General features: G+C 36.9%; 1 protein-coding gene across 2 annotated transcripts in view; it reads left to right on the forward strand.

Annotated features, from left to right (window-relative positions):
- HIF1A (hypoxia inducible factor 1 subunit alpha) overlaps positions 1 to 18695 on the forward strand; it is a 51737-nt gene that overhangs the window by 10946 nt on the left and 22096 nt on the right. The window contains exons 2-4 of one of the 2 annotated variants that reach the window (XM_054449896.2): positions 14162 to 14352; positions 15283 to 15428; positions 15513 to 15597. In XM_054449896.2, coding sequence (XP_054305871.1) covers positions 14162 to 14352; positions 15283 to 15428; positions 15513 to 15597 — 422 coding nt within the window. Of the gene's footprint in view, positions 1 to 14158; positions 14353 to 15282; positions 15429 to 15512; positions 15598 to 18695 lie in introns of both variants that reach the window. The other variant, XM_054449895.2, reaches the window with a different exon arrangement.

Genomic DNA, 18695 nt, shown 5'->3' on the forward strand with positions numbered 1-18695 from the left:
AGTGCAAAGAGAGAAGAGTGATAGAGTAGGTAATTTGGGGAAAGTCAGTGATAACACAGCTCTTAACCATGAACAGTGATTCTTAACTCTTGAATGTTTGTGGCATTCATGAAGGTATTAAAAGCTGACTTTTAAAAAATTGTTTCAGAGAACTGGAAAAAAATTCAGTTGCCACATTCTTCATTAGGTCATCTTTGAACTCTACTCATGCACTTACGTGTTTAAGGCAGTTTTACTAAACGCACACTTGTTCTTGCTGGCTTATTGAGTTTTACTGCTAGCTTCTTATTCTTAGCAATTGTACCTCATATTACATAGTATTGTGAAACCCACTATATTCAGTGTTTTGCCTGACAAACATGGTATGTTATAGGATGTGTATTCAGTTATAGCTAAAAATAAATTCTTCTCGTTTTTCAAAATTTGCTGGCCTCCCTGTTAAGCTTTTGCTTTAAGACCTGCTAATGTTTCTCAAACTTCTGTGGTTTAATCACCTGAGTGTCTAGTTGCTCTATGGATTCCCAGGGACCCATTCCCCAGAGATTCTGATTTGGTAACTTTGGGATGGAACTCAGGGATCTGTAAATTTTACAAGCACTCAGAGATGAAACATAGACTTTAAACAGCTAAGAGTGCTCATCAGGATTATGTTGATATTATTTTTTAAACAGACGTGCCAAGCCTTTAATTTGAATTTCCAGGGTTGGGATTTGGCCTTCTATATTTGGGGGAAAAAAAGTTCTATTGATGACTGTGGATATATACCACAGGTCAACAATTGAATAGTCTAGTCAGTGTAGTGAGTGTATTTGATAATTACTAATTTCTAAGTATGTGGTAGTATTAATGTCTTAGGAGGTGAATATATTTCCTGTATTTGTAAAGCATTTGGATAGGTTTTTTAAAGAGAAAAGTATGTAACAAACTAGTTTTGAGTGTTGCTCTTTTATTTCTTTGGGCATTTTTGAAGAACATGTAACTATCTTCTTAGAGCAGAGGGGCTCAGAGTGGTCCCCAGATTATCATCATTGGTAACACCTACTTGGTGCATTACTAACTTGTTAGAAATGCACATTCTCAGGCGCCATTCAGACTTCGTAAATCAGAAACTCTGGAAGTAAGGCTCAGCATTCTGAGTTTTTTTTTTCTTTATTATACTTTAAGTTTTAGGGTACATGTGCACAACGTGCAGGTTAGTTACATATGTATACTTGTGCCATGTTGGTGTGCTGCACCCAGTAACTCGTCATTTAACATTAGGTATATCTCCTAATGCTATCCCTCCCCCCACCCCCCACCCCACAACAGGCCCCAGTGTGTGATGTTCCCCTTCCTGTGTCCATGTGTTCTCATTGTTCAATTCCTACCTATGAGTGAGAACACGCGGTGTTTGGTTTTTTGTCCTTGCAATAGTTTGCTGAGAATGATGGTTTCCAGCTTCATCCATGTCCCTACAAAGGACATGAACTCATCATTTTTTATGGCTGCATAGTATTCCATGGTGTATATGTGCCATTTGGGTTGGTTCCAAGTCTTTGCTATTGTGAATAGTGCCACAGTAAACATATGTGTGCATGTGTCTTTATGGCAGCATGATTTATAATCCTTTGGGTATATACCCCGTAATGGGATCGCTGGGTCAAATGGTATTTCTAGTTCTAGATCCCTGAGGAATCGCCACACTGACTTCCACAATGGTTGAACTACTTTACAGTCCCACTAACAGTGTAAAAGTGTTCCTATTTCTCCACATCCTCTCCAGCACCTGTTGTTTCCTGACTTTTTAATGATTGCCATTCTAACTGGTGTGAGATGGTATCTCATTGTGGTTTTGATTTGCATTTCTCTGATGGCCAGTGATGATGAGCATTTTTTCATGTGTCTTTTGGCTGCATAAATGTCTTCTTTTGAGAACTGTCTGTTCATATCCTTTGCCCACTTGTTGATGGGGTTGTTTTTCTCTTGTAAATTTGTTTGAGTTCATTATAGATTCTGGATACTAGCCCTTTGTCAGATGAGTAGATTGCAAAAATTTTCTCCCATTCTGTAGGTTGTCTGTTCACTCCGATGGTAGTTTCTTTTGCTGTGCAGAAGCTCTTTAGTTTAATTAGATCCTATTTGTCAATTTTGGCTTTTGTTACCATTGCTTTTGGTGTTTTAGACATGAAGTCCTTGCCCATGCCTATGTCCTGAATGGTATTGCCTAGGTTTTCTTCTAGGGTTTTTATGGTTTTAGGTCTAACATTTAAGTCTTGAATCCATCTTGAATTAATTTTAGCATAAGGTGTAAGGAAGGGATCCAGTTTCAGCTTTCTACATATGGCTAGCCAGTTTTCCCAGCACCATTTATTAAATAGGGCATCCTTTCCCCATTTCTTGTTTTTCTCAGGTTTGTCAAAGATCAGATGTTTGTAGATATGCGGCATTATTTCTGAGGGCTCCGTTCTGTTCCATTGGTCTCTATCTCTGTTTTGGTACCAGTACCATGCTGTTTTGGTTACTGTAGACTTGTAGTATAGTTTGAAGTCAGGTAGCGTGATGCCTCCAGCTTTGTTCTTTTGGCTTAGGATTGACTTGGCAAGCATTCTGTGTTTTGAGAATTCTTCCAGGGGACTGTGATGAAAACTGACATTTGAGAACCTTCATCTTAGAGTAAAAACTTTACATACACATTTTTGTTGTTTTATTTATCTAGCACAATACTTTTTTTGTTTTGAAATGGAGTTTCGCTCTTGTTGCCCAGGCTGGAATGCAATGGTGTAATCTCAGCTCACCACAACCTCCGTCTACCGGGTTCAGTTGATTCTCCTGCCTCAGCCTCCTGAGTAGCTGGGGTTACAGGCATGTGGCACCATGCCTGGCTAATTTTGTATTTTTAGTAGAGACGGGGTTTCTCCATGTTGGTCAGGCTGGTCTCGAACTCCCGACCTCAGGTGATCTGCCTGCCTCAGCCTCCCAAAGTGCTGGGATTACAGGCGTGAGCCACTGCACCCGGCACAATACCTTATATATAATCAGGGCTCAAAGATTTGTTGAGAGGCTAAACACCAATTCTGGACCAGGAAAGATTTTATTTATATCACTAGTCAGGAATAATCTAAAAACAAAAAGCACATTCTTCTTACAAATAATATTTCAATACACATTAATGTAAACACATGGAAAAGTATTAGCTACTTAATAAATTAACATGTAAATGAAAAATTTACACATTATGGCTATTTTAGATGTGATATAGATTTCATTTTCAGAATGAACCCTCCAATTTAAAAGTGATTCTTTTCCCCCTGTTTATTTTACTGCATTAGAAAATCACATTTAAAGTAAGCATTTTGGTGAGGTTTGGAAGGTGAATAAATCCATCTTTTCTTTAATTATGGATATTTAAGAGAGATGTTGTCGTGCCATTCAGATAATAATGATCTAAACCAAGAAATTTAGTTGCTTTCAAAAATAAAATAAGTATATGCATTCTGAACATTTTTCTTTAGAAACAAACCATTTCATCTGTTTTTTTGAATTTCAAATTAATTATACAGAATTTTGAAAATTTGAAAATTAGGTTAACATGAGAAACTGAAGATACTGAATTATATTGCCTGTTCAGTCTATACTTTTCTTTAGGATATACAGTAGGAAAGAAATATGATAGTTCAAGTTAGATTACTACTTCTTTCAGAGTTTTTTGACAAATGCAGGTATAGTGATAGTGTCAGTTCATGGTGAACTTTTGTTAAAATAAATTACAAAAAATTTGTGATCCTGATATCTTGAAACTAGTTAATACTTGTAAACTTTGCTAACACTGTATATCACTGTATTCTGGTTTTATCTGTGCATCTATGAGTTATATGTGTGTATAGCTACATATGTTTATATTTATACACATACATTACACACAGGAGTGGAATCATACTCAATTTTTTTTGTATAGCCTGCTCTGTTCATATAATACTATATTGTAGCATCTAGTATAAGCAAAGATTACTTTTTGTAGACTTTGCTTTTATCCTGAAATTTTGTGGTAGCTGGTTTAATGGAAAGACAATTTCTGTGACGTGTTTTGTCAGTTAGGGATTGACCCTGGTAAAATATTGCTGGATAACAACAAGCAATGTAAAAATACATTTGTTCCATAAGATAACCTCTGTGAAGGTAGGGACTTGGTCTGTTTTGTTTATTGCACCATGTCCTGTTCTGGGAACAGTGTTAGACTCATAGAAGGTGATCAAGAAATATTTGTTGAATACATCAATAACATTCTCTAACATGTGGGTATCCTAAAGGTTTATTTTTAAAGTTTATTGATTAGAATTCAGAAGATATTTTCCCAGATAAAATAATAGATTGCTAGCTGTCTTGAAAATGTAATTTATATTTAATTTGAAATGTCAAGTTTTTGCAATTTTTTCCATTAAGTAGAGATAGGGTTTTTAAAAATTACATGTGATGTTTTAAGTATTCTGGTTTTGCAACAATTACTAGATAGAAAATGTAACCAACAGATCCTATTAATAATACTCCCAATAATACATATAAAATACTTGTCTAAAAGTAACCCTCCTTAAAAAAACAAAGCTGGCCAGGCGCGGTGGCTCACGCCTGTAATCCCAGCACTTTGGGAGGCCAAGGCAGGCGGATCACGAGGTCAGGAATTCAAGACCAGCCTGGCCAACATAGTGAAACCCCATCTCTAGTAAAAATACAGAAAATTAGCCGGGTGTGGTGGCAGGCGCCTGTAATCCCAGCTACTCAGGAAAATCGCTTGAACCTGGTAGGTGGAGGTTGCTGTGAGCGGAGATCGCGCCACTGCACTTCAGCCTTGGGCAACAGTGCGAGACTCTGTCTCAGAAAAAAAAAAAGGCAATAGGATTAGGTAGCAACTTAAGGAAAACTTCATGCCAGCACTTTCTTGAAAAAGACTGTGGAAACCAAAGTTAGTAAATTCCTGTTTCTGCCTGGGTTCAGAAAACATAAAGATGATAAAGATGTTTAAGTATTCCTGTTTTTTTTTTTTTGAGACAGTGTCTTGCTCTGTCTGGAGTGCAGTGGCACAATCACAGCTCACTGCAGCCTTGAACTCCTGGGCTCAAATAATCCTCCTGCCTCAAATAATCCTCTTGCCTCAGCCTCCTGAGTAGCTGGAACTACAGGAGTGCACCATTACACCTGGCTAATAATTTAATTGGTTAAGAACATTAACTATAACTCACACATTTTCCTGACCACATTAGCTTAGGACAAAACAGTAAAAGACATGAGTGTAGATGAAAGCGATAAGGGAACTAATCTTAAACACTGAACCTCTTTTCAGCAAATTGGCTTTCTAGTTTCTCAGCTGTCTCTTTACACCTCTAAATCTCTTTCCTGGCAAGATCACTTATTTGCCTTGGTTTATGGTGATACTCTTCATTGTTATACTGGTGGGTGATTGTTTTAATTGATAGCTGTTTTTTTCTACTTCAGGAAGATGACACTGCTGGCTCTGATGTTTACCTTGTGGCTAATGCTTATGTTTGTCTGTGTTCACATTTATTCCACGATTCATTTGTTAACATTTACTAAGCTGCTTTTCTGTGCCAGGAACTTGGCTAGATAAATAAATGGTTGTTTTTGTACACAGAATTAGCTGTCATAATCAGTTACTGTAGCATTTATTCTTGCAAAAATATATATTTATACTTCAACTAGTGATCGAATCTCAACTTACTAATTCATACATTCAGCCAGCACATAATTGAATACTTCTTATGTGTCAGAAACTGTTCTAGGTGCTTGGGATGTTCATTGAACAAAATAGACAAAAGTCTCCGCCTCTATGGAACTTACTTTCCAGTGAAGGTGTGGATTGGTGGGATAGAAAATAAAATAATCAAGCAAGATATGTACTTAGGCTTTCATAAAAATAGGGTAGGGCAAGAGGACCAAGATGGAGGCAGAGATCAGGAATCTCAATGAGGGTGAGACTGCGACAAAGACTTGAAAAAGGTGGAGAAGCAAGCCTTGTGGGTATTTAGGGTAGCAGTAGTCCAGGCAAGGAGAACAACTAGTGTAAATGCCCTAGGAGGCAATGTGTTTGAAGTGTTTTAAGAACAGTAAGGAGGCTAGTATGGTTAGAACGGAATGAGCAAAGGGGGCAAAGTGGTAGAAGATGAGATCCAAGAGGTAATGAGGCCATTGTGGAGGCCCATATGGACTATTGGAAGGGCTTTGGCTTTTACTCCAAATGAGGCAAAAACCATTTTAAGCAGAGAGGAGTGATATGACTTGATTTCTTGTTAAAAGGATTATTCTAGTTGCTGTTACAGAAAAAGATTACAGGGGTGCAAAGACACAGGGAGACAAAAGAATATAAGACTTTCAGTGTAACTTATATCTAGTATGCTTGCTTATACTTGAAAGTGCATATCCAGATAATTGTAGTAAATTCAAATATTATGTTTATTTAATAGTACTAACATTGATATGCTGGTGAATTATGATTAGGAGCACTAATAAAGCACAAATCAGGGATTCCCAAAAATAATGTTGAAAGGGCAGTCAACTTTTCCTGTGCCAGAAATCATAGCAGATTTGGGCCAAATATGTCAAAGTCAAACTTACGCACATCACTACTGAGAAGACAAAGATGAATGTGTGACAGTTTCCTGCCCCCAAGAATCTTTAAGCATTGTAAAGGAAGATTAATATAGCCAAATAACTAGAGTGATCAGTTCTACCAGAGAGGACCAGTTTTGGAAGCCAGAGGAAAAAAAAAAAAAACAAAACAGAAACAAAATGATGTTTGAATTAAATCTTTAAAAGTTCTCTTATAAATTTACCAAGCCATATATTGGGAATGGTATCCCAGGCAGAAGGAGCAGAGTAAGCAAGCCAGAAAGGAAATACTGTGGTGCTTTTGAGTAACTGCAGTGTGGCTGAAGAATGTGGAAAATAATGAGGATAAAGAGGTGGACAGGGAACTAGGTAAGGGAGGGCTTCCTTTTAAATAATTAGACCTTGTCCTGTGTACATTTAATGGGATTTTAATCAGGCCATAATGCCAAATTTCTTTACTTCGGAGGGATCTTTATGGTGATGGTTTCAGAAAGAAATTAAAGCAGAGTAACAGTGGTTAGCAATAATGATCAGCTAGTGGTTCCCAAACTTACGTAACATATGCATCTTGGGAGTTTTTAAAAACTCAGATTTTGGGATCCTGACTTAGATCTACTGAATCAGAATTTACAGATTCAAATTCCCAGTGAGGCCTAGGAATTTGAAACGTTGAATGTCCTTCACGATGCAGCTAGACAAGCATTTGGGAATAAAGCATTAGGTGACTATTTCAGTAGACTAAGGAGTGGGAGGCCATTTAAGCTCAAAGACTATTCTACTTCTCACTATATTTCTAGTACTTAGCACAGTGCATGGTACTTGATAGATGCATCCTTTCTCCCATACCTCACCCTACACATCTCTTCATGTGTATCCTTAGTAATATCCTCTATAATAAACTGGTAAAAATGTTTCCCTGAGTTCTGTGAGCTGCTCCAGCAAAGATGGGTTTGTGAGAATCCCAACTTTTGAAGCCTGTCAGTCAGAAGTTCCTGAGGCCAGACTTGCAACTGGTGTTGAGCCCTCAACCTGACACTGTCTCCAGGTAGATAGTGTTAGAATTGAATTGAAGGACAGCCAGTTGGTGTCCCCTGCAGAACTGATTGCTCACCTGGTGGTGGAGAGAACCCCTCCTCTCCTGATAGGGTTGCAGAAGTTGTCTTCTGTGTTGTTGATTGCTGTGGTGTGGGAGCAGAGGGGGAAAAAAAGCTGTTGGAGAGTTTTTTCCAAAACAATAGGGAGATTATTTAGATTTATAAAAATAGAATCAAAGTAGATTAACTGAGCACATTGTGAAATATAGAGTAGAGCTGTGTGTAAGGAGTATATCTTAGTGTCAAGCTGACACCAAATTGAATGTTTGCTGGAACGTTCAAAAATCTAAGCTTCCCAAGTCTGTGAAAACACTCAGGTTAGTAAACAGTCTTATGCAAACAGCAACACAATGCTCAAAGCCATTTAAGGAAAAAGAACAGTAACTGAATTCTCTTATGGAAATGTGAGATGTTGTTTTACTAAGTACTGATTGTGTTATACTTTTTGTTTATTCGTTTGGTGGTATTTCAGTTCCTAAAATTCCTTCAAATATGCTGCAAAATACAAACCAAGAACTTGGTGGATTTTCCATTTGTTTTCTTGTGGGAAATGATGGAATTAAAAACCTTGAGGATTAGACCTTGAGAGTTACCTTCCAGTGTTTATGCCACCATCATACAAAATTCTGGAGGACAAAACCCTTCCCACTTAAAAACCAGTTAGTTTCAGAAAATCACCTCATTTTAGGAGACTGCATCATTATAGTATGTGTGTTAGCTTTAGGTATAGATCTAAAATGTTTTTAATATTTAAAAAACTTCAGCCTTTCTTCATTAATTTGGCCTAATACAAGTTAGAAGAACTTTAAAAATGAGTACAAACAACAAGGAAGGGCCAGGCGCAGTGGCTCCGCGCCTATAATCCCAGCACTCTGGGAGGCCGAGGTGGGCAGATCACCTGAGGTCAGGAGTTCCAGACCAGCCTGGCCAACATGGAGAAACCCCATCTCCACTAAAAATACAAAAATTAGCCGGGCGTGGTGGCACACGCCTGTAATCCCAGCTACTCAGGAAGCTGAGGCAAGAGAATTGCTTGAACCCAGGAGGCAGAGGTTGCAGTGAGCCGAGATCGCGCCATTGCACTCCAGTCTGGGCAACAAGGGTGAAATGCCGTCTCAGGAAAAAAAAAACAAAGTTTCTGTACTGCTAGACAAATGTTGAGCAAGTAAAACACCAACAGTGTTGAACTTAGATACTGAAATAGCTGCTCTGTACAAATAAATTCTACTGGGAGTATAGATTGAATTACCATCTTTTGACTCTTTTGCCATAATGATTGGCATTACCGGAAGGGATTACCTTGCTTTGAAGAACTGCTGGACAGTAGAGTAGAGAGCATCTATCACCATTGTAGGTGCCTTTCAGTTAGGATTTTGGATTTATAAGCAAACTCCAAGAAACAGCCTGGTTCTGAGTCTCTCTGAATAGCTTAGGTCAAGTCCTAAATTCTGAAGCCAACCCTTATAATTCCTTCTTTATGTCTTTGGCATGTGAAGTAGGCAAATTTCGAACTTTATAATAATAGCCTAGACTTACAAATACTTGACTTGGTAATCAGGATGAGTTTTTGAGAGACAGCATAGTCTAGTGTTAATCGCATGGAGACCAGACTGCTTGAGTGAAATACAGGTTCTACCATTTATTAATGGAGTAATGTTGGGTAAGCTATTTAGCCAGGGTCCTTATCTGTAACATGGTGATAATAATAAAGATTAAATAATAGGTGAAAAATGTTTAGAATACCACTGTGTTATTAGTAAGCACCATGCATAGGTGTTTGGATTTTAAAATACTGGCAAAGGCCAGGTTGGGTGGCTCACACCTATAATCCTTGCACTTGGGAGGCCAAGGCAGAAGGATCGCTTTAGCCCAGGAGTTCAGGACCAGTCCAGGCAACATAGATTCTGTCTCTGCAAAAAATTTAACAGAATTAGTTGGGCATGGTAGCGTGTGCCTGTAGCTACTTGGGAGGCTGAGGTAGAGAGGGGGAGGATCGCTTGAGCCCACGATTTCGAGGCTGCAGTGAGCTTATGATCATGCCACTGTACTCCAGCCTGGGTGACAGAGCAAGACTCTGTCTCTAAAATAAAATGAAAATAAAACTGCAGACAAAAATGCCAACTGAAGAGTGAACATGAACTTTTCTTTGCATTTTTCTTGGGCCTGAGACTTTAAGAAGTGCAGGGCAGTTAAAACGATGAGATATAATTCTCACCTATCAGCTCCGCAGAAATTAATAAGATTAAAAAGATGCATAATATATAATATTGCAGAGTGCATGGGGGAATTGATATACACATTCATGAACTGGCAGAGACAAAAATGGGCACAGAACCATTTGGAAAGCTATTATGTATTTTTAAAAATTTCAGTAACACATTTTTTATATCATGAAATTTCACTTCAGAATGTCAGTCCTGTAGAAATACTGACACAAGTGCAAAAAACAGCAAAAACCAACTTGTACCTGCAAGGCCAGAGAGAGTTATTTCACCAAATAATATAATTGAGGTACATTAACTTTATTAGAAATAAATCTGATAATCTGCTCACATTTTAAATAGTTACGGTTTAACTTCAGTTCTTGAAGTCACATATTTTTACAATTAGGAATGCTAACAGGCTTTTTGTGCAATACGAAAAGATGACTTTAAATGCCTACAATTATTTTGTGTCCTTTTATTTTTTTAATTTTTACTGACCTACTACAAAGCACCAAATATTTTATGTTCTTAATCTGAAGAACAATAGACATTCTCTATAAAACAACTCTTGCTTATTCATGAACTTTGTACACAAGAAGCTTAATAAGACAGGGGCTCAAAATTATTTTTCTAAATATATTTCAAGATACAAAATAATTTCAAGATATAATTGTTACTTTTGTGTCTCATACTGTATGTTAAATAATAAAATAGTAAGCATGTAAAAACTACAGTACCACAAAGATTGAGCTGAGCTATTTTGCCAGTAGTATACTCCAACTTTAGTTCTAGAACAGTCATAGAAATGGGTAAACTATTTTAACTGTACTCTTAACTGAAATATAGTACCTTATGCAGTAGCAGAACATATCAGCAGAAGAACTTCACTTAACCTGTACTTAAAAACAAAACAGATGCAATTTATAAAATTTAGAGAAATATAGTGACCTTATTTGCATGCGGAAAATGTACTTACTTCTTTCTGATCTACACATCTTCTGTTGTGCAATGTAAGCAGTAAAACAAATAGTACAGGATTCATCTCTGTGGGACCTAGACCCCCTGGTCTAACATAAATAATTCTTGGTCAGTACTGTAATTCTGTGGTATAAAACTGATAAAATTAGCCTTCCTGTGACTAGACAAGAAGCCGGGTAGTTTAGATGCTGAAACTCATAAGAACTTCAGAAGCTTTAGCTTTAAGCTTTAAGCTTACTTAGAAATGTTATAAGACCTCCAATAGTCACATATGAAGAATATCATAAAAATTTCTCCATTAAATCTTTATTATAGATCCCTTGATGGGTTTATGTCTAGACTCATTGTGTGATAAAGGACATAATAATTTTTATCACCTTCTTCATCTAATATAGGTTTGTCAACTCTATATTAGTTGTTTTCTTGAAGGCTGGTTTTCTTCCAAAATTCAGTCTTATTTTCAGTCTACACTAGCTTTTAAATATACTGTCCTATAGATGCTTTATCTAACCTCACATTTCTAATGGATTTGTCTTAGATACTTATTGCCACTCCTTAGATAGTCATTGCTATCTTTGAAGTTCTGGACAATACATGTATTACAGAGGAACTGGAGACATTCCATCACCATAGTTAGCTTGATTGAATACCCTTTAAAAGCATATACTCGCGCCTGTAGTCCCAGCACTTTGGGAGGCCGAGGCGGGTGGATCACTTGAGGTCTGGAGTTCGAGACAAGCCTGGCCAACATGGTGAAACCTGTCTGTACTAAAAATACAAAAATTAGCCTGGCATGGTACCACATGCCTGTAATCCCAGCTACTCAGGAGGCTGAGGCAGGAGAATTGCTTGAACCTGGGAAGTGGAGGTTGCAGTGAACCAAGATCTTGCCATTGCACTCCAGCCTGGGTGACAAGAGCAGAACTCCATTTAAAAAAAAAAAAAAAAAAAAGCATATATAGCACATATTATAAGGTTTTCAATTTTTTCACCAAGTGTTTCATTTGGGTAGTCATTTATTGGTAGTTTACATCAGTTGAGTGGTTCAGAAAAAATATAGTAAGTTGCTTATAAAATTCTGAACACTTTGGCCAGGCACAATGGCTCAAGCCTGTAATTTGAGCCTTTTGTGAGGCTGAGGCAGGAGAATTGCTTGAGCTTAGGAGTTCAAGACCAGCCTAGGTAACAAAGAACGCCTGGACTGATTGTGGCATTTGAACTAATATTCAGGTTTAACAAGAGATAATTGACCATCACTCTATTTTGGAGGATTTATTTGAACCAAATAGAAATCTATTTCCCACAGCTATCACTGCCTGTCACCTACAACTTAAGGGGGTTGGGGAGGAAGTGAGGGATTTTCTGTTAGGGCCAGTAGGGACCTGCTAGATATGGTGTATGGAACTCCAGTGTATGCTGGAGTTATTATCATCATACTTGTTTTTTTATTTTACTCTTCTGCTTACACAGATCAAGTCATACATTTTATTTTTAAGTTTAAATTGAAAACATTTACAGAGAACAATGCAGTGAAATGAAAAATAAAATTACAGACTGCTGGCATTTGCATTTTCATGTAGCCTCAGTGACTAATTTTTTTTATTGTACAGCACTGAGAAAATCCTAGTTCATGTAACTAGTTATAGTTCATATAGATTCATATAACTAGTTTTAAGTGATAATAGTTTCTTCCTTTTTTTCTCCACCATCTATCTAACCAGATGAAGATAATAGTTTTTAATAGCTCACCTTGAATTTCAAGGTACTCAAGTTAAATTGATCTAGATGCTTGAGTTGAAATTTTTCTATCAAAGTTCAATAACATGCTTACATTCCTTATTAAAGTATAAAAGTCCTATAAGCACACAAACTTGAGTAAGTGCTAAAACTAGTATCACTATTGTCACAATACAACATTTTATATTGTAACAAGAGCATTTGCTGAGAACTGTGCTTGTTACTCCAGAAATGTTGCTTCTATGGTTGTACCTTTCAACTTTGCAGATCATTTGGAAGGAGGAGAGATTTGAGGTGGAGACAATTCGGTACTTCATTCACAGGATGTAAGCAGGATTAAGTAAAATAATGCTGGCTAAAAGTCCTTATTTAGCATACTGCCCAATGCTCACTAAATCATAATAGCTGTTTTTAACATTTGGTGAAGAACCTATTTAACAGGAGTGAGTTGAGGGGCATAGGAGATCATGTGAGTGTTTAAAGTAGAAGCAGCATTCCCCATTAAGAAGAGAAATACTGTGGAAGAGCAAAGACTTTAAAACACCTGGGTTCAAATCCTATTTGCTACATAATGGCTACTTTTAACCTATTGAACGCCAGTTCCCTCATTTGTAAAATAGGGACAATATTTAACCTATTTACAGGTTGTGAGAGAACTAGGCACCTAGTACAGGGTAATGTTGGCACATGGTAACCTTTAATAAACTGTTGCTATTCAACAAGCTATTAGATGTCACTAGGCAGTTAAGCAAAGGAAGACAGCTTTGCTTGGTGTGACAATGAAAATCTTTCTGACTTCCTTCTTGGAAGAGTTCCCTGAAGCTATGTCATTGTATTGACACCTTTATCTTTGCTAACCTATCCCTTTAAATTCTGGATATTGTGTGTGCCACAGCTTTTTTTCTTCCATATTCCTGCATTTATTTGGCACCTGTTGTTCCAGTAATAGATAAGGGGCTGCTAAGGGAGGAGGCAACCTGCACTGGCTTATAGCTGCTAATGTCAGTTCCTATAGCTTATCGTCAGTGTTGTTCATGTGGTAAAAGGGTGAGAAAGTATTGGAGTCTAAAAAAACTTAAGTAGAAATCAGTTTGTAGCTATTACCGTTCTACCTGCTAACAACTCCTGTTTTCAAGTTATGTACAACTTTAGGTAGTTTCTCTAGCCTTAATCGTGGTTTCTCTGTATTGAGACTACTTTTGAATTCTATGAAGTACAGCCTTAGATGTACAGGCTACTTTAAGTTTTTGCCTAAAATAAAAACATTCTCTCCAATTACACATGCTGGGGAGGAAACACCTGCTTCTGACAGGTTTAAAGCTTGGTTTTGGACTTTTTGTGAGAGTTCCTTATGTGTGCAGTAATCCAAAATTTGTATAGTTGTCCTTTATAAAAGTACATTAATCTAGTAGACAAATCTCCATGTAACTTAATTACATGGCATCTTCTAATCCTTCTGTGATAAGCAGAAATGTAAAGTTTTATTCAAGTTAAGGCAAACTAACTTGTATACACTTTCCATCTCATGTTTTTGTTGTTGTTGTTAAGTAGGATAAGTTCTGAACGTCGAAAAGAAAAGTCTCGAGATGCAGCCAGATCTCGGCGAAGTAAAGAATCTGAAGTTTTTTATGAGCTTGCTCATCAGTTGCCACTTCCACATAATGTGAGTTCGCATCTTGATAAGGCCTCTGTGATGAGGCTTACCATCAGCTATTTGCGTGTGAGGAAACTTCTGGATGCTGGTGAGTTATTTTACAAGGGTATAAATAGGCCTGAAAATTAGAAGTTAGAAGTAACTAGAAATTATTTTTAGAAGGTGGTCGCAATGTTTTGATTTTGTATACCTCTTTATATTGTGATATGTACACGTTTAAAAATTTTTCTGTAATTCTCACTATTTTTATCAAGCTTCATTTTTTTCTCATCAGTTATTCTTTGAAATAATCATTCTTTATGCATTGTAATTTGTTTTGCTTTATTCTCTTAAACATACTCTCAATTCTTTTCTAATATAACATCCTTTTTATTACCTGCTTTTAAAGCTTTAGTCAGGAATAAGATACTGGCTATTTTTCCCTCCCCTTTTTCTCCTGTTCCATTTACCTTTCTTTCTTCCTTTAAAACATGACTCAGGCCGGGCGCCGTGGCTCACGCCTGTAATCCCAGAACTTTGGGAGGCCGAGGCGGGTGGATCATGAGGTCAGGAGTTCAAGACCAGCCTGGCCAAGATGGTGAAACCCCGTATATACCAAAAATATAAAAAATTAGATGGGCACGCTGGTAGGTGCCTGTAATCTCAGCTACTAGGGAGGCTGAGGCAGGAGAATTGCTTAAACTCAGAGGGCGGAGCTTGCAGTAAGCCGAGATTGAGCCACTGCACTCCAGCCTGGGCGACAGAGTGAGACTCTGTCTCAAAAATAATAAATAAATAAATAAAAAACATTACTCTTCTTTCTTCTTCTATGGTTTGCTTTGCTGCATTACTTTAATCATGAAAAGCAGCTGGCACATCTAATTATAGTCTTTCTAGCTTCTGGCCTTCACTTTTCTATGTTGAAATGGCTGTATATATTAAAGTATCTGTGAGAAAACTTTATAAAAACATCTAAATATTATATCATTTAAGTACAACTTTTTAACTAATTATTTTCCTCTTCTTGTGCCCTTTTTAGGTGATTTGGATATTGAAGATGAAATGAAAGCACAGATGAATTGCTTTTATTTGAAAGCCTTGGATGGTTTTGTTATGGTTCTCACAGATGATGGTGACATGATTTACATTTCTGATAATGTGAACAAATACATGGGATTAACTCAGGTAAAATACACACATATTAAGAGCCCTTCTATATGTTTTTATGATTTTATGATATAGCCCTAATTTTTAAAAATGTGTTTACAGTTTGAACTAACTGGACACAGTGTGTTTGATTTTACTCATCCATGTGACCATGAGGAAATGAGAGAAATGCTTACACACAGAAATGGTAAGAAAAGTCTGTTGTTTGATTTAATGTCACAGGTGGTTTTACATAATCAGATAGTATTGCTAATTATTAAACTTTGCTATTGTACTTACCCAAGGCAAAATGTTATTTCATGTTTAATAAAATGTTAAGTCTATTCTTCGTTAAAACTATTATTTTAGTTTTTAGGAATTTCATTTTGAAAGCCCACCTAATTGCATAAATAACTGTGCGTGTGTGAGAAATAAAATGGAAAAGTAAATTAAAATCATGACCAAGAGAGTTATAAATAACCTTTTTTTTTTTTTTTTTTTTTTTTTTTTAAGATGGTGCCTCGCTCTGTTGCCCATGCTGGAGTGCAGTGGCACAATCAGCTCACTGCAGCCTTGACCGCTGGGACTCAAGCGATCCTCACACCTCAGTCTCCCAAGTTAGCTGGGACCACAGACGTGTGCTACCATGCCCAGCTAATTTTTAAAAAATTATTTGTAGAGACAAAGTCTCACTGTGCTGGCTCAGGCTGGTCTTGAACTACTGGGCTTAAGCCATCCTCTCACCTCGGCCTCCCAAAGTGTTGGGATTACAGGCATGAGCCACCACGCCCAGGCTACCTTTTTTTTCCTTTTCTTTTTAAATTGAGATGGGGGTTCTTGCTGTATTGCCCAGGCTGGTCTTAAACTCCTGGACTCAAGTGATCCTCCTGGCTCAGCCTCCCAAAGTGCTAGGATTATAGGCATGAGCCACCACACCTGGTGGAGTTAAAAATTAAAATACACCATTAAGGCAAGGAGAAATTATAATACAAATGACAGGTAATAGGACTTTAGACAATCATTAAAGTTGAGGTGCCAGTTTAAGTCTAAGGCCCAATAAAAAAAGTTCACCAGAATTTTAAGACGAACAACTGCTTATTTGACTTCTTTGGATGTTCTCAATAATTCGAGACCATGTAGTTAGATTATAAAGTATTACGTTGTGGATGCCCACATATTAACAAAAATAGACAGTAAGACCTCTAATTCTTAGGAATGAATTGTTAAAAATAATCAAGTGTTCCGAGATTTTTGGAAAGTACCTCTTGAATTAAAAAATTAAAGTCTCTACATTTGTGTCTTGTTAAACAGTGTATACTGATCATAATTATTTAAAAAATCATGTGTTCTAAGATTTTTGGAAAAGTACCTCTTGAATTACAAAAACAAAAAAGTCTTTCCAAATTTGTGCCTTCTTAAGCAGTGTATACTGATCATAATTGAACTTTTCTTCATGATGGAAAGTTACCACAAAGAAAATTTCTTATGTTCTGCTGTTCTTTGTTGCTCTCCAATTTAAGTGCATACGTTTGTTCGCTTCTATATTATACAACCTCAAATTTACTTTTTGTATAATTTTTGAGGTTTTCTTTTTCATCTCATTTATTATAATAATAGCTAACCTCCATTGAGAGAATGCTGTGTGCCAGGACACTGTTCTTCCTATTTTATGTGCTTTTAACTCCTTTATTCCTCACAACAACCCTGTGAAGTTAACTGTTAGACAATTTCTATTTTACTAGGAAACTGAGGCACAGAGTTACTAAGTAACTTTCCCAACATTATTTGGTTAGTAAATGGCAGAGCTTGGGCTGAACTTTAGTAGACTGGCTTCAGAGTCCACGCTCATTAGTCCTTTGGAGCGCTTTTCATATTCTTGAATTCTCACATTCTGTCTTGTTTCACGCTGTCAGCAGGACCTGACTCCTGTTTTTAAATTTCATGTTGTGTTTTTACTGTTAATTTGGAAAACAAATGCATACTTTTTAGAATTCTGTATAAAGGAGGAGTAAATACGCTGTGAGCAAGGACCTAAGTGGGTTGTCAATGAGTTTAATATATGAGTTCTAATGTGCAGAGTTGAGGTTTATATTGACTGCTCAGTGCTTCCCTGGGGCTAGACTATAAATGGATGGATATTAGGAAGTCTTGTTCTGATTTGGTAATGATGTTAATGCATTATTCTAAATCAGATAGTCTTAATATAGTTTAAATGTATGTTTCGAACCAAATGTTCTTTTTTAAAGCACACAAACATTTTGAAATCATTCCTAATGTGGTTAATGAATTATTGATGTTCCATTGGGAAACTAAAATGCAGATTTTTCTCTTTTAGAAATCAGGGACTATTGCAAAGCATCACATTTTAGTGATACACTGAGAGCCAGTGATGTGTTTATACAAATAGTCCTATTTTCCATATAAATTCTAGAAAAATGCTTTCGAATTTATAAATTATACAAAATATGACTTATTTTTAGAGAGTTTAAAATTTAGGTTTTTTTAATGGTTTGTTTTTTTGTTTGTTTTTTGTTTGGTTTTTTTTCCTCATTAGGAAAACACTAGTACTTTTCAGTTACCTTGATTTTTAAATTAATCTGCAGGTCCCCATTCAAAGGCCTTGGGTTCCTTTCAAAGGTCAGTATAATTCAAGCTTAGATTATGAAGGACTGAACATATCCAAAGGATTTTGCATGTGGATCTTTACTGCCACTACCACAACCATCACCACCTACACACACACGACACACACACATTCTCTCTCTCTCTCTCTCTCCCTCTCTCCCTCCCTCCCTCCCTCCCTCCCGCACTCCCCCCCTTCCCCCTCCTTTGCTCTCGTGGCGTCTTTTAAAAATATACTCTTGAATCCTTACAGGGAGGGCAAATTCACTTCTTATCTAAGTAAACCCAAATGGCATGCATCAGCACCAGGACTGCCCATCTTTCCTAGTTCCATTATTCATAGAGTATAGGCTGGAATTCATCTTGTTCCTCAAGAGTCCAGCATTTCTAGCTAACCATGCCTACATTTAAACTTACTCTCATTTCTTTTCTACTTAACAGTGTTCTTTCAATATACTAGCATTACAGTTTCCAGATTTGATTTCTCTCCTGTCTTATTTCCATCAGTTTTCAAGTCTATTAAGATTCTGCCTCTTCATTTGTCTTTTGTCACCATTCTTTTCCCTCATACTACTGCTACTAGCTCAGCCCTCTCATTACAGTCACCTAATTCTAACATATATATTGCTGCTAATTTAATTTTCCTTAAGTTACTGATTGTGCTTTTTTAAAGCCCCTTGTTGA

The sequence above is a fragment of the Pongo pygmaeus genome, chromosome 15, assembly GCF_028885625.2.
Source record: "Pongo pygmaeus isolate AG05252 chromosome 15, NHGRI_mPonPyg2-v2.0_pri, whole genome shotgun sequence".
Classification (NCBI taxonomy): domain Eukaryota; kingdom Metazoa; phylum Chordata; class Mammalia; order Primates; family Hominidae; genus Pongo; species Pongo pygmaeus.